General features: G+C 51.4%; 1 protein-coding gene across 3 annotated transcripts in view; it reads right to left on the bottom strand.

Annotated features, from left to right (window-relative positions):
* Positions 1–3,086: 3,086 nt before the first annotated feature.
* SLC22A14 (solute carrier family 22 member 14) overlaps positions 3,087–14,873 on the bottom strand; it is a 29,089-nt gene continuing 17,302 nt past the window's right edge. For 2 of the 3 annotated variants that reach the window (XM_084987792.1, XM_084987791.1), the window contains 9 exons: positions 14,089–14,192; positions 13,720–13,874; positions 12,674–12,842; positions 9,017–9,137; positions 8,669–8,760; positions 8,206–8,420; positions 6,415–6,523; positions 5,599–5,802; positions 3,087–3,434 (listed from right to left, as the gene is read on the bottom strand). In XM_084987792.1, the coding sequence (XP_084843918.1) occupies positions 3,266–3,434; positions 5,599–5,802; positions 6,415–6,523; positions 8,206–8,420; positions 8,669–8,760; positions 9,017–9,137; positions 12,674–12,842; positions 13,720–13,874; positions 14,089–14,192 (1,338 nt within the window). In that variant the 3' untranslated portion in view covers positions 3,087–3,265. Of the gene's footprint in view, positions 3,435–5,471; positions 5,803–6,414; positions 6,524–8,205; positions 8,421–8,668; positions 8,767–9,016; positions 9,138–12,673; positions 12,843–13,719; positions 13,875–14,088; positions 14,193–14,873 lie in introns of those variants that run through there. The other variant, XM_084987793.1, reaches the window with a different exon arrangement.

Below are 14,873 nucleotides of genomic sequence, written 5' to 3'. Positions count from 1 at the left end.
CTCACTCAGTGGGTTAAGGATCCAGCAATGCCATGAGCTGTGGTGTAGGTCATAGATGTGGCTTGGATCCTGTGTTGCTGTGACTGTGGTATAGGCTGGCGGCTATAGCTCTGATTCAACCCCTAGCCTGGGAAACTCCATATGCCATTGGTGCGGCCCTAAAGAAAAAAGAAAAAAAAAAAAGGTAAAAGGAAGGTCTGGGAAGATATGCTCCAAATTATTATTTTTTTTTTTTCTGTTTGCTTTTTGCCATCTCTTGGGCTGCTTCCGAGGCATATGGAGGTTCCCAGGCTAGGGGTCGAATCGGAGCTGTAGCCACCGGCCTACACCAGAGCCACAGCAATGCCAGGATCCGAGCCGAGTCTGCGACCCACACCACACCTCACGGCAATGACGGATCCTTAACCCACTGAGCAAGGCCAGGGATAGAACCTGCATGCAACCCCATGGTTCCTAGTCGGATTCGTTAACCACTGAGCCATGACGGGAACTCCTGCTCCAAATTATTAACAATTATCTGTTAAGAGTGGGGTGTTGGGCTACAGTCTGCCACCTACAAGACCTAGAGCCAGCAATAGAGATATCAGTGGTTTAATGGACGGGGGAGCTTACAGGTCTGAAGCAAGGTCCTGGAGTGACCCTCCCCCCCACCCTGTACAGCAGAAGGCAGGTAGGACGCAGCAGCAGGCTTCGATCCTGAGGAGAGGGAGGGTTACCAGCTACGAGGGGAACTGGTGCCAGGTAGGCTCATTAGTTACCAGGGACACCAACAAGGGGAACAGCTCCTCCCTGCTCCTTTGATAAGAACTATCAGCAGCTGGAGCCTGGGGGCAAGTGCAGAGTCAAGTGCATAGGGTACAGGTTAAGTGGCACCGGTCAGGCAGTGTGAGCACAGAGAGCAAGAGAAGAGCCACTTTGTGTGGCCAGTGGTGAGAGGCGACTTTTGCTTTATTTAATTAATTTATTTTTTTGGCTGCACCTGAGGCATACAGAAGTTCCTGGGCCAGGGATTGAACCCACACCAGAGCAGTGACAATGATGGATGCTTAACCACTAGGCCACCAGAGAATTCCAACTTTTGTGTTTTGTTTATTGGGGGGTTTGGGGTTTCTCCCTCATTCCCTCCTTTCCTCTCTCTTTTTCTTTCTTTTTGCTTTTTTAGGGCTGCACCTGAGGCATATGGACGTTCCCAGGCTATGGCTAGAATTGAAGCTGCAGCTGCCAGCCTCTGCCACAGCCACAACAATGCAGGATCCGAGCCACATCTGGGACCTAAACCACAGCTCACGGCAACGCCGGATCCTTAACCCACTGAGCAAGGCCAGGGATCAAACCCACATCCTCATGGATGCTAGTCAGGTTTCTGCTGAGCCACAAGGGAACTTCCTAAATGTATATTCTCGAATGCTTTCATTAAAGAGTGGAAAGAAATTAATTTAACCCAAGTAGTGAGTAGAATTGTGTGCTCTAAAAATGTATGTTCAAGTTCTAACTCTCAGTGCCTGTGAATGTGACCTTATTTGGAAAAAAGATCTTCGCAGATGTAATCAAATTGAAATGACATCATACTGGATTAGGGTGAGCCCTAATCCAATGATTGCTGTCCCTATAGGAAAAGAGAAATTTATTTTTTTAGTTTTATTTGTTTTGGCTGCACCTGCAGCATGCAGAAGTTCGGGGCAAGGAATGGAACCTGAGTCACAGCAGCCAACATGTCATGGATATCTTTTCATGATAGAGCTTTATCATAAATTGTATTAGTTATTTAATCTGAATAGTAGCATCCCCTACTAAAAATGTGTTTTTCAAAAATGTGTATTTTTAATGTAACAAAGCTGTAGGGAACATCTTTGTGTACCCATATTTTCCTATGTAGGTAATTATCTTCTTTGGGTAAATCTGAGGGATTCCTGAGTCAAAGGGTATACAGATGCTAAATATTTGTACATATTGCCAAACTTCCCTCCAGAAATGCTGCACGATGTGCCCTCCTACCCACAGTGCAGAAGGGCATTTTACTCTGCTGCTTATGGCTCTCCCTCCGGCTGATCTTTTTTTAAAAAAACTTACATCCTGGAGTTCCCGTCGTGGCGCAGTGGTTAACGAATCCGACTAGGAACCATGAGGTTGCGGGCTCGATCCCTGGCCTTACTCAGTGGGTTAAAGATCTGGCATTGCCGTGAGCTGTGGTGTAGGTCACAGATGTGGCTCGTATCCCATGTTGCTGTGGCTGTGGTGCAGGCCGGTGGCTACAGCTCCGAATGGACCCCTAGCCTGGGAACCTCCATGTGTTGCAGGCCCTGAAAAGCAAAATAAATAAATAAATAAATAAATAAATAAATAAATAAACAATAAAAATCAAACAGTAAAAAAAAAAAAAAGTTTCATATAGAGTGGAATGGGAGTTCCTGCTGTGGGAATGATCTGGCTTGTATCTGTGGAGGCACTGTTTTGACCCCCAACCCTGGAGGTGAAGCCCACGGCCTGACCCAGATGTTTCCAGGTATGACCAATGGATGAGGGGTCCTGGACCCTGCATGGAGGCATCCTCACTCTGGCTGGGAAGGCAGCTTCACCCTCAGGGCAGTTGGGACTGTGAACCAGGGTTTGGGGGCTTATGCTCAGGGTGGCAGAGGTTAGAGGTCACCTAGGATGGAACCATCTCAGGGAAGGCAACCCCCTCAGAAGGAGACTGAGGTAGGTAATTCCCAAGGGCATACTTCTTTGGGAGCAGCAAGGGAAAAACTGAGAAAGTCTGCACCATGGCACAAAAGGGAGCTCTGATTATTCCTTTACACTGCACCCCTGCCTTGACAGGTGTGCACCTACCTAGCGGGGGGCTGTGGAATCTGTCCTCAGCCTGCACCTGAGTGGGAAGCCCACCCATGCTAGCAGACGCCTGGGCAAAAGAATGAGGACAGTGAGGAGGTAAGTGGCACCCCTGCCCACTGCTGGCCCACCCCTATACCCCAGTCAGACAACTCACTGCCCCCTAGGACATTAAGGACTCTGGAGGGTCCTGTCTTGTCCACTGGCCTTGGTCTCACTCTCCTCCAGACACAGCCAGTTTTGACCTAGCCATCTCATGTCCAGCATGCTACCTTTATTGGAATGAATTACACCCTAGCTCCCTGAAAAGGGGCCATTCTTGGATCTAGAGGACTGATCCTGCCCCTCAAGCTGGGGTGGGCCTGGAATTCATGGCATAGAATCCATGGCCGCGCATCCAACTACATGCACCCAAGATCATCTGAGGGTCTGGCCCTCAGTCCTCCTGTCCATCTATTTCCTCTTCTCTGGTATGCAAAGACTGGTTGGAGGAAGAGTCTTGGTCTATATTCATCATCGTGGCATTGAGAATGGTGTTCTTGGTCACTTCCTCCGTCACATCATCACATACCATGTCCTCACTGGAAACATCATTGCTCATGGTCCTGAAGAAGCCAGTGGAGAAAAAGGTTATGAACTGCATTTTCTGGGGACTTGAGAAAAGCAGCACTGGCCAGACCTGGCCCTGCATTCCTGAGAAGTAGGGCTTTCCTATGCCTGCAGGTCCCCAGTCAAGCTTCGCCGCAAACCCATGAGGGACCCTCTCCTTCAGGATCAGGCCTGTCCCATCTCCCAACCCTAGCGAGACCCTTCACTCTTCAGCATCTTTGGGACACTGTCCACCAACTTCATCAGGAGCATTTACCGAGCACTTGCCTTGTGAAACACTGTGCTAATTACTCTGTGTGGGTTTTACCTTCCCCAAAACCCCATGAGAGAGGAAGGCCAGGCTCCATGTCCTTACCTCTCTGTGCCTTGGTTTTCTCACCTATAAAATGGGGGGTAATGACAGGACCTACCTTGCATGTGGTTGTCACTAGGACAAGGTGTCAAGGGGTGAAAAGGCATGTGTCTAGAATAAGACCTGACAAATGGGAATTGCTCAATATGGTTAGCTTTTTTGTTTTGTTTTGGCTGCGCCTATGGAATATGGAAGTTCCCCAGGCCAGGGGTTGAACCCACACCACAGTAGCGATCTGAGCCGCTGTAGTGACAACACTTAACCTGCTGCACCACAAGGGAAGTTCAGCTATTGTTACTACTAAGTTATCATTCCATTTTGAAGACATAGACATTGAGTCAGAAATATTAGGTAACTTCCCAGTGCCTAAGCTAGGAAGTGTGAGCAGTGAGAGAAATCCAGGCCTTCTGGCTCCTGGACCTGTGTTCTTTTTTTCTTTCTTTTTCTTTTTATGGCCACACCTGTGACCTATGGAAGTTCCCAGGCTAGGGGCTCTAATCAGGGATCGATGCTGCAGCTGCTGGCCTACACCACAGCCATAGCAATGCCAGATCCAAGCTGCATTGGTGACCTATGCTGCAGCTTGCAGCAACACCAGATCCTTAAACCACTGAGTGAGGCCAGGGCTCAAACCCACATCCTCACGAACACTATGTTGTGTCCTTAACCCACTGAGCTACAACAGGAACTCCAGAGAGCCTGGGTTCTTTACTATGCTGTTACTCTGCTGCAGGACCCTCCCATCTCTACACTGGGGCAAACACCTATTTGTTTTTCAAAAGTCTACGCAAATGTCACTTTCCCTGTGAGGCCTACCTCAACTCCCCAAACCAAAGCTTCTCCCTCCTGAACTCCTATAGGTCCTGTACATTACTGTCAGAGTCCAGTGGTGATAGCTGTTTGCACATCTGTCCCCCTATAAGCTATGGCTTGCTTAAGTCTGGGGAACTCTTCCTCTGACAGTCCAGCCCCGGTACAATGCCTAGCACATGTGGTGCAAATGAGAGTTTGAAAACAAGGCAAAGGGCAGGAGAGTAGTGGGGAGGAGTATGGAGAAGGGCCAAAGGCAGGGGCCCCTGTACTACAAGCAGAGGGCGCTGTGGGACATGCTCAAGTCCAGGGAGAGAGTTGGTTCTACCAATCATGACAACCTTCTCTGGGGGCACTTTGGAGACCAGAGACCAGAAATGCTCATAAAGCAGTTGGGTGGAGCCCATTTTGAAAATGGGGTCCTGGGCTGCAGGGGCAACAAGACCAGAATCATAAATCAAGACTGGGTCTTTTTCATTTGAAGATCCCTGGTGGTACAGTGGGTTAAGGACCCAGCATTGCCACTGCAGTGGCTCAGGTCACTGATGTGGCATGGGTTAGATGGCTGGCCTGGACATTTTCACATGTCACTGAGCTGCGCCCCCCCCAAAAAAAAGACTAGGTCCTTGTTGAGGAACTAGGAGTCCAGAAAGAAAAGGAGAGGTACTCAGAAACCCTGGGAGGGGAGGGAGCCCAGAACATCTGCAAGGGCACCACCCAGTCCCAATAGGCACCAGAGGATGAGGACAGGAGAAGACCTGGCCCAGGCTAGGTCAGGAGAGTCAGGCAGGATGGGAGCTGGCACAGGCTGGGCTGGACAGAGGTAGGCGACAGCATCTAGGAGAGCTGGGGAGACTGCTATGGACATAGAACATCCTTGTGTCACAAGACCTTCCAGCAAAGAGGAAGGGATGGACAGTCCCTGACATACTCTCACGGCCAAGAGCTTGAGAACCAGACCCTGTTCTGGCCAAAACCCAGGATCCTCACACACCTACCTTGTCAGTAGAGGAAGATGCTCCAGGCTATCAAGGAGGGGCTGATCTTGTGTTTCTGGCAGCTTGGAGCAAAGGGACAAGGCCATGGTGGCTGAGATGGTGCAGAGTAAAATGGGTAGGATGGTGGTGCTCTGGCTGACAAGCATCAGGGACAAGATGCCTCCAGCGGCCCAGAACAGACACATTAGCCCCAAACCCGTCGCCCTGGAAAGGGAGGTGAGAGCTCACTTGGGGGGCTTCTTGGGCCCAGAGACTGGAGAGGATAGAAAAGACAGCTCCCCCATACCCCACACCCTCTTCTCTACCCTCTCCCAACTCAGTGTACAACCTTGGAGAATTAAGCTCTCCATTGATGCAAAGTAAGTAGTCATTTCTCCATGGGGTCAGGAGTGGGAGAAGACAGACCCATACAGCATATTATGGGGATGTGGGGATGGGTGGGGAGGAGGATACATGGCCATCACCAGGGGCGCCCATGGAGAAGGGCCTGAACATCAGAGTGGCCCAGACACATTTCAGGTGGTCAGTGCAAGTCAGGGACTGGAGTCGGACTGCCTAGGTCCAAATCCCACTTCTGCCACCTGCTATGTCTGACCTTGAGCTAGTATCCTTATCTCTCTGACTTTGGGTGTGAAATGGGGTTAATGACAGTGTTGGGGGGATTTTGTGTGTGAGAGTTTAATGGAGTAATCCATGTAAATTGCTTAGCAGGGTGCCTGTCACCAGGTGAATGCCCAGTCTTAGCAGCTGTTATTCATCTTGTTATTGCCCCACCCTCCCCAAGCCTCCATGACCATCACCCACCAGGCTGCCTACCTGAGGACAGTGGGGAGGAGCTCAGAAGTGTAGAGGAACAATAGGGTGACCGAGGCAGCCAGGCTGAACTCTCCAAGCACGATTATCAAGACCAAGAGGGATTTCAGCTCTGTGGCCAGACAACATGGTCACTTGAGTCTGTGGCCATGCTCTCCTTGGGGCAGGCTGGGGAGGCCTGCCCATCAGCCCTCCCTCAATCCCTCTCAGAAGGCACCTGAACAGTCCCCCCCCCCACCTGGTCAGCTGGTCAGCAGACTCAGGCATTCAGTCAGAGGAGGGTCAGCCAGCTAGAGGCCCAGGCAGGCCAGGAGTTAGTGTATCTATAGGGAGAGAGTTGGTCAGTAGGGTGGGACCTCTGTGGCCAATCAGGTCACCATCTACTGTGTGGGAAACCCTGTTTCTCAGGCAAGGGGCAGCTGGGAGCAGACCCTCCGCTCAGTGACCTGGAGCCAGGAATTTCAGCGCCTCTCCTGTGAGCCTCTGCTGGACCCTCCCCTAGCCCCACTTCCCACCTCCCACTGTCCCCTCTGGGTCTGGCTTTACTTGGCTCTGGGACTGAAATTGGAGATTTAGTTTTATTTATTAGGGATACTACTTCTAGTTCCTCTCACACATTGGAGAGTTGCAAACCTTTCTGTTTGCCTCATTATAGACCTACTTTAGAAAAAAAAAAATAGAAATTTAATAATGGCTTTGTTTCCACCATTTTGTTTTAGCCAGTCAAAACTGCCAACATCTGGGGGAGGAAGGGTCCAGGTCAAGACACACAAAATTCCAGCCTGCAAGGAAAGTGAGGGAGCCCCTTCAGGCAGACCCTGGATGCAGCCTTCCCCGACCCCGCCACCGGCCCCAGCAGCTGAGGTCAGCAATTCTGATCAAGTGAATGAACACCGACATCTTTTTCTTTTTTCTTTTTTGCTTTTTAGGGCCACACCCGCGGCATATGGAGGTTCCCAGGCCAGGGGTCAAATTAGAGCTACCACAGCCACAGCAACACCAGATCCGAGCCGTGTCTGAGACTTACACCACAGCTCCAGCTCACAGCAACACCAGATCCTTAACCCACAGAGGGAGGCCAGGGATGGAACCCGCAACCTCATGGTTCCTAGTCAGATTCGTTTCCACTGCACCACGATGGGAACTCCTGAACACCGGCATCTTAATGGCCATATCCTCAGCCCTGCCATGCTCTTCTAGCCTTGTGACCAGGGCCATACGCGTTGTCCTAGGGTTCTTTGAAATTTTGAAAATATTGCCAGCCCTTCCATTTCCTTCCCTACTTCTGAACTGGCAGGGTGCAGGGCTCTGGGCTCCCCCCTCCCCCACTGGGAAGGCGTGGCCTCAATCCAAGAATTGTTCCTGAGAGTTTGGCCCAATGTGATGCTCAGCCTTCAGTGGGCAGGTGGTTTATTTTCCTGGTGAGGATACAGATGAGACCGGGCTGGGGCAGCAGCTGCAGGAAACACTTTTGTTGCAGGAAACACTTTCAATTACTGATGTTGATTGGAATCCAGCAGAAGACAGCTGCCTGCTGTCCTGCACGAGGACAATTCCTCTGGACAGCATGTCTTCCCTACTGGGCCCCGAGAGCTGCAAGCGCCCTGTCTTGGGACCTCCCAACCCTGGAGAGGGCAACACTCTAGTGAATGGCTCCTGCTCAACTTGGGCCTCTGTGGGGTGGGGGGCTGTGGATGCATGAGGCTGACTCTGGGGGTACGGTTCACGGGTCAGGGCTGGAGGCGTGAGGAAGGGGTTTGAGGAAGCCAGAAGGCTGGGGGGTGGGTGCTCTACCTGAGGGGAGGACAAGGCTAAGGAAGCACAAGAAGGCGCCTTGGAAGAGAGTGAGCATCAGGCTCCACTTCCTCTTAAACCGCTCAAGCAGAAAGATGCAGCACAGCCGGCCGGGCACCTCCATGATGCCGGGAATCACTTGTGTGAGGTGGATGTCCACACCCAGCTCCTTCATCCTGAAGCTCAGCATGTAATAGCTGCAACCGAGAGCAAACCTGCAAGGAAGCCAGGAGAGAGACACTCAGAGGAAAAGACACACACAAGGCTGGGGCCAAAAAAAAATAACAGAGGCAGAGGAAAGAGCAGCAGGGTGGCAGTGGGGAGAGAAAAAAGCACAAAGATCTGGGGGCCGGCCAGGGTCTGCATGCCTTGGTCCCCCACAGCCTGCCCACGCCCCTTCTCTCCCCAGATCCCTGGTCTGCACACCCATTTGCAGTCCCTGCCGCCAGCCCTGGGCACTCACCACATGGAACACAAAATCAAGGCCACCTGGCAGAGATGCTTGTTGCTATAGAAGTCTAGGATAGAGGCTTTAGCCACCTTCTTTCCGGGTAGCTGCAGGTACAGGATAAGCAGGACCAGCCAGAGGCCAGGCTGAGACCCCAGCTGGCTTCCTCCCCGCACAAGACCCACAAGGCCCACCTGCCTCCCACAGGGCCAGCCTGGCCTCTGTCTTTCCCCTGGCAGGGTTCAATTTTGATGTTACCATTTTCCTCAGGCAGTGGGTTGGGCACGCCCTCTGGGCCGAGGTCCCACCTGGAAGGATGCGGAGGGAAGAGGCCCTCCCCACTCCTGGCCTGAGGCCTCTTACCTTACTCAGCAGACTTAAAGGAATGGTTTTCTTGTTCACGCCAGCTGCATAGCACAGCAACTGTGTGGCCTCCTCTAGCTTCCCTTTCGTCATCAGCCACCTCGGGGACTCTGGAAGAATCCTGCAGGGCCCGTCCTTTTCTTATCCATCACTCCAAGATGCTCCTAGCCCCATCCCAGCCTCAGCTGTGGCCGTCTTGCTCCAGCCTGAGGTGACTCACATGCTGGAGGCCTTGAAGATGACCACCAGCCTCTGCCCCATCCCACGCCCCCTCCTCACCGCTGGCAGTAAGCCCTTCCCCAGCTACGCACAGTACCCACTGCTGTCCGTAACACAATGGCCACTGGCTGCCTCTGCACTACAGCTGTCTTCCCTGCAAGTGCCTTGAAGAGTTCTCTATTTTCTTTTTTTTTTTTTTTTTGGCTGCTCTGAGCCATATAGAGTTCCCAGGCCAGGGATCAGATCCCAGCTGCAGCCATGACCTAAGCAGCAGCTTCGGCAATGCCATATCCTTAACCCACTGTGACGGGTCAGGGATAGAACCTACATCCCAGTGCTTCCAATTCACTACCGACCCCGTTGCACCATAGTGGGAACTCCAAGTTCTCTATTTTTCTCTCCTCCCCCCTTTTGCCCTCCCTTTTTCTTTTATGGCATGTGGAAGTTCCCAGGCTAGGGGTTGAATCAGAGCTGCAGCTGGTGACCTACACCACAGCCACAGCAATGCTGGATCCTTAGCCCACTGAGTGAGGCCAGGGATCGAACCCGAATTCACATGGATCCTAGTCAGGTTCATAACCTGATGAGCCACAATGAGAACTCCCCAAGTTCTGAATTTTCTATCTCAGGGTCAACCCCACCTGTCCAGGCATACGGAGGGCACCAGCCCACACCCACTATTAGAGACTCCTTCTTAAAGGTGGGGATTTTCCTCTTTCCTCTCTGTTTCCTAACAGCCTGGAGAGTATGGGGAAGGGGCAGGACCCTCAGGTTTGACCCCAGGGCCCAGCCCTTGCCTCCGTGAATGGAGATCTCCACTTTGTCCCATCTCCTCCTGGCCACATCCTCCATTGCCTTTGACCTCAGAATAACTTTAGGCCTTCAGTTCTTCCCAGGCTGAAGAATCCACACAGACTAATATTTAAAGCTTTTTTTTTTTTTTTTTTTTTTTTTGCTGCACCTACAGCATGCAGAATTTCCCTGGTCCAGGATCAAACCATTGCCACAGCAGTGACCCCAGCTGCTGCAGCACCACCACCAGATCCTTAACCCCTCTATTCCATGAGGGAACTCCAAAATGAGACTTTTCTTGAAACTAAGAATGATTGGAAAGAGATGGAACTTGCCCAAGATATTGTCAAGTGTCAGCGGAGGGACAGCTAACAGGACATGTCTGAAGTAAGTGTTTGAAGAAAACCGTGCCCCTTTTAATAAGCTGTCTCCTCATAGAATGTCAAACTATGTGGACATCCACCAGAAGAAAAAGCTAAAGAGATTACTGTGACGGTTTCTGGGGAAAGATATAAGGGCTGAGAGGAGCTGCCACTGTTGACTTATTTTTCATCAGGAATCTTTTGGCACCACTTGATTTTTTTGGCTGCATCTGCGGCATGTGGAAATTTCCCCACCAGGGATCAAACCTGCACCACAGCAGTGACAATGCCAGAACCCCAACCCCTGTGCCACCAGGGAATTTCTGGTATTACTGAATTTTTAACCATATGCACCTATTGCATTAATAACATTTATTTTTATTTTTATGATTTTTAAAAATTTTATGGCCTCACCTGCACTATATGGAAGTCCCCAGGCTAGGGGAAAAATCGGAGCTGCAGCTGCTGGCCTATGCCACAGCCACAGCAATGCCAGATCTGAGCCACATATGTGACCTACTCTGCAGCTTGTGGCAATGCCAGATCCTTAACCACTGAGTGAGGCCAGGGATCGAACCCACATCCTCACAGACCCTATGTCAGTTCTTAACCCACTGAGCCACAACGGGAATTCCTGAATTAATAACATTTAAAAAGTATTTTAAGGTCAATGAAATCCTCTTTCTTAGCCATGTGACAGAGCCACACCACCCAGCATCAGCTGTCTCCTCACATTCACTAGGGTATTTCAACAATTATCAGATGAGATCAGGCACATTCAGGGTGGTATGGCCATGAACTCAGTGACTATCAAAGATGGTCTCTAGCTTCTGCATGATTTGGCAGATCTCCAAGGCACCTATGTGCCCTCACTCTCAACTGGTAAGCCCACTTTTTATGATCCATATTGTGTATGGTGCAGTGGCTAAAAGGCAGGGGCCCTGAGGCGGAATTTCCTGGTGGTCTAGTGGTTAGGACTTGGAGCTTTCACTGCCGTGGCCCTGGTTCAGTCCTTGGTCTGGGAACTGAGATCCTACATCAAGCCACTGCGCAGCATGGCAGAAAAAAAAAAAAAAATGGGGGTTTTGCAGCCAGACAGTCTGAGTCAAATCCCACGTCTACTAATTTTTAGCTGTGTGACTTTGGGCAAATTATTTTGGCCCTCTGAAGCCTCTTTCCTTGCTCCCCACTCCAGAGACTCACACGTATCTTCTTTTAGGTGTCATGATACATGTGATCACGTCAAGATCGAATAGGATCTTTCTTCACACACAACGGCCTGACCCTTAACAGGATGATTTCAGCTTTCTCACTCTCACCTCCCTATCTGCCCTCTCTGTCCCTGTTCCTCTCCTTTTGCCACCTGCCCACAGCAGGCAGTGCCATCTTGCTCTAGTGCCCAGTCCCTCCTCCTTATTCCTCCAAGTTTTACTCTATCAGTTGTCCCTTCATAGTTTCAGTTGTTCAGGTCTGTGGCCTCCTTACAACTAAAAACACCAGACACCAGAGGCCCTTCTCTGACTCTGTCTAGCTGCTCACAGACGTCCCCGCTTTCCTCTGCCTGCTTCAGCATGACACTGGGAAAGTGGCATCTCATGGATGCCCCCCCCCTTTTTTTTTCCCCAGCTCCTCCTCAACTTCCTGCCATTCCACGGAAGCACCTCAAGGTCACTAAGGCCAACAGACCCTTCCCCAGGCTCATCTTTCTTGCTTTCTGTTTGGTGTTTTTTTTTTTGTTTTTGTTTTTTGTCTTTTTGTCTTTTTAGGGCCACACCCGCAGCTTATGGAGGTTCCCAGGCCAAGGGTCCAATTGGAGCTGTTACTACCAGCCTATGCCACAGCCACAGGAATGCCAGATCTGAGCCACATCTGCAACCTACACCACAGCTCACGGAGGCGCCAGATCCTTAACCCACTGAGCGAGGCCAGGGATCAAACCCGCAACCTCATGGTTCCTAGTCAGATTCGTTTCCGCTGGACCATGACGGGAATTCCTCATCTTTCTTGCTTTCAACCCTGACCATTCCCTTGTCTTGAACTCTTGCCTTTCAATCCTTTTCCTTCTGATTTTCTTACCACCTCTCTGACATCTCTTTGAAAATCTCCTCTGATGGGTTAATGCCGAGGTTTCAGAGGCTCTGCCCTTGGCTCTTTCTCATCTCATCCTATATATTTTCTCCCAGGGAAAATCCAGTTCACCCTGCCCCTCCCAGGACGCTCCATACCCCCCAGTCTCCAGACCATCAGACCCATCCTTGTGCACGCCCTGTATTCATTTGCTCACCAGATATAGGAGATGAGGAGGAATGCAGGTGTCCCACCCACCAGAAACAGCAGCCGCCAATGAAGAAGGTTGTAGGCAAGCCCTGTCAGGTATAGGACCCCCACAGCGAAAAAGCAGCCTTCCAGGATGATGGCATGGGCCCGGTGCATGCCCACTAGCCACTCAGTGACTGTACAGAGGCCGAGAGGACAAAATCAGAATCAGTTCAGAGTTCTCAGGGCTATGCCTGCACACAACCTTCTGAGATGCCCCAGTCCTATTAGGGACAGTTGAAAGTGGGCAAAAGTTCTTCTGCCTGCTCAAGATCTGGTCCTTCAAAGCCCGGCAATTTGCCTCTGTGCCCCTAAGGCACAGTGTAAGCCCTTGCCTGAGCTCCCATCCCCAGACATAGCCTCCAGGCTGTCCTCAACCTGGCTGTTCCCTCTGAACATCTCCCAAGGGACCATGTACCTTTCATTGAAAAGGCCTGGTCTGGGCACAGGACCTTCCAAGAGGCCTGACATCCACAAGGCAAGGCATCGCTGTCCTTGTCTTGGCTCTTAGTGCTTCAGTGCTGTGGCCACTTAGACCTTGGGCTCTGTGGCGGACCCAGTTCCCTCTGGCTGGGCTCTGGAAAGCTCCCAACAAGAAGTAGTTTCCATACCAGGTGATGGCAGCTGTGAGGCTAAATGAATGTATGGGGACTTGGGGCTTTCGCACCACACAGGCCAGGGCAGACCCTAAGCAAGTCGATTAACTTCCTGAGGCTCAAATATCCTCCTCGGCTAAAGGAATAATAGAATAGTGCCCAGTGAATATAGAGCTACCAGGATTAAAAGAGACAATACATATAGAGGACTGGCCCTTCTTAAAGGCTCAATAAGAGTAAGTCATGGGCAGCAGGGTGTAGCAAGGGGCATGAGGGAAGAGATATGTGGGGTACCAGGAGGATGAAGGACACAGATTCTCTAGCATCTCTAGGCTTCTACTGCCTGCCCAACTAGGCCACAACTCTATCAGCAGTTCTGAGGGCTGGATCCACCCCCACCCCCCAGCACCCCACTCACTTAAAGACAAGCTGCTGGTGCTGTAGCCCACCACAGCCTGGGACACGAGGAAGCGGAAGAACAGATATTGATGAAAGCTTTTGACAAAGGCTGTCCCAAAGCCAAAGATGATCAGCTCCAGCAGTGACAGCAGGATGGCGGGGTAGCGGCCCAGCCTGTGGGGGTAGAAGGGAGGCTGCGCCACGCGTGAAGTTTGTGGACCTCCATGGTTGGCCCCAGCCCGTACCCAGCACCAGGTCTTGAGCCACCCATCTGCCTCCAGACAGCCCTCACCCTTGCTTCCCCCAAAATGAGATTCTTCAGATCTGCATGGCCATGAAGAGGAGGCAGGGGCGTCCTGGGGACCAGAGGGAACTCCGAGAGACTTACTTGTCACTTATGAAGCCGAAGATGAGAGCTCCTATCAAGAAGCCTGCCAAAAACATGGTCTGCACCATTTCTGGGTTCGGTTCCTTGCCGCACACCAAGTCAAACTGGAGGTTATACGCAGGGATTGGCCATGGACCTCCACGCAGGGCCTTCTAGGTCCAGAGACTGAGCCTCCCCCAGGGTGGGCCTTTTGGCAGAAGGGCCCTGGAACAGGGGCAGGTGGTTGTGCCGCCTGCCTCAGCCTGGTACCTCTGCATCTCATCCTGCATCTAGCAGTCTCTGGGGGATAGGCCTGGAGATTGGGACCAGAGACACAGGGACAAGAAGCAGGACAGGTGGAGAGGCAACTGAGCAAAGGCCAGAAACATTGAAGATCTTTTCCCAAATACAGATGTGAGGCCCCAGCCTGGAGAATCAGATTGGGCAGGTCTGTACTGTGACGGGCCCAGGTGGCAGCTTAGGAACTCCATAGGAGGTACCAGATCAAGGCTGCCGCTTTTTTTTTTTTTAATTTTTTAAAATTATAGTTGATTTATAATCAAAGCTGCTGCTTTTCCCAATCTTCTGTGATTTCGGAGGGCAGAGCCACCACTACAGAAGCAATCTCCTGGACAGATGACAAAGCCTGCCACCTGCCATCTGCCCCTGCCAGCTCAATCCACTCTAGCTTCCTAGCTAAGATAGGCAAGACCAGGGCTAGGAGGCAGGAATCCTGCACTACTTCTGCCCTGGCTCTGACTTGGGGGTAACCTTGGGCCAATTGCTTCCCCTCCCTGAGCCTCCCT

Source organism: Sus scrofa, chromosome 13, assembly GCF_054392235.1.
Source record: "Sus scrofa isolate SSC_HxYL_T2T_F1_AM1 chromosome 13, Sscrofa_HxYL_maternal_Yorkshire_Landrace_v2.0, whole genome shotgun sequence".
Lineage (NCBI taxonomy): Eukaryota > Metazoa > Chordata > Mammalia > Artiodactyla > Suidae > Sus > Sus scrofa.
This window is presented reverse-complemented; position numbering and strand designations above follow the sequence as displayed.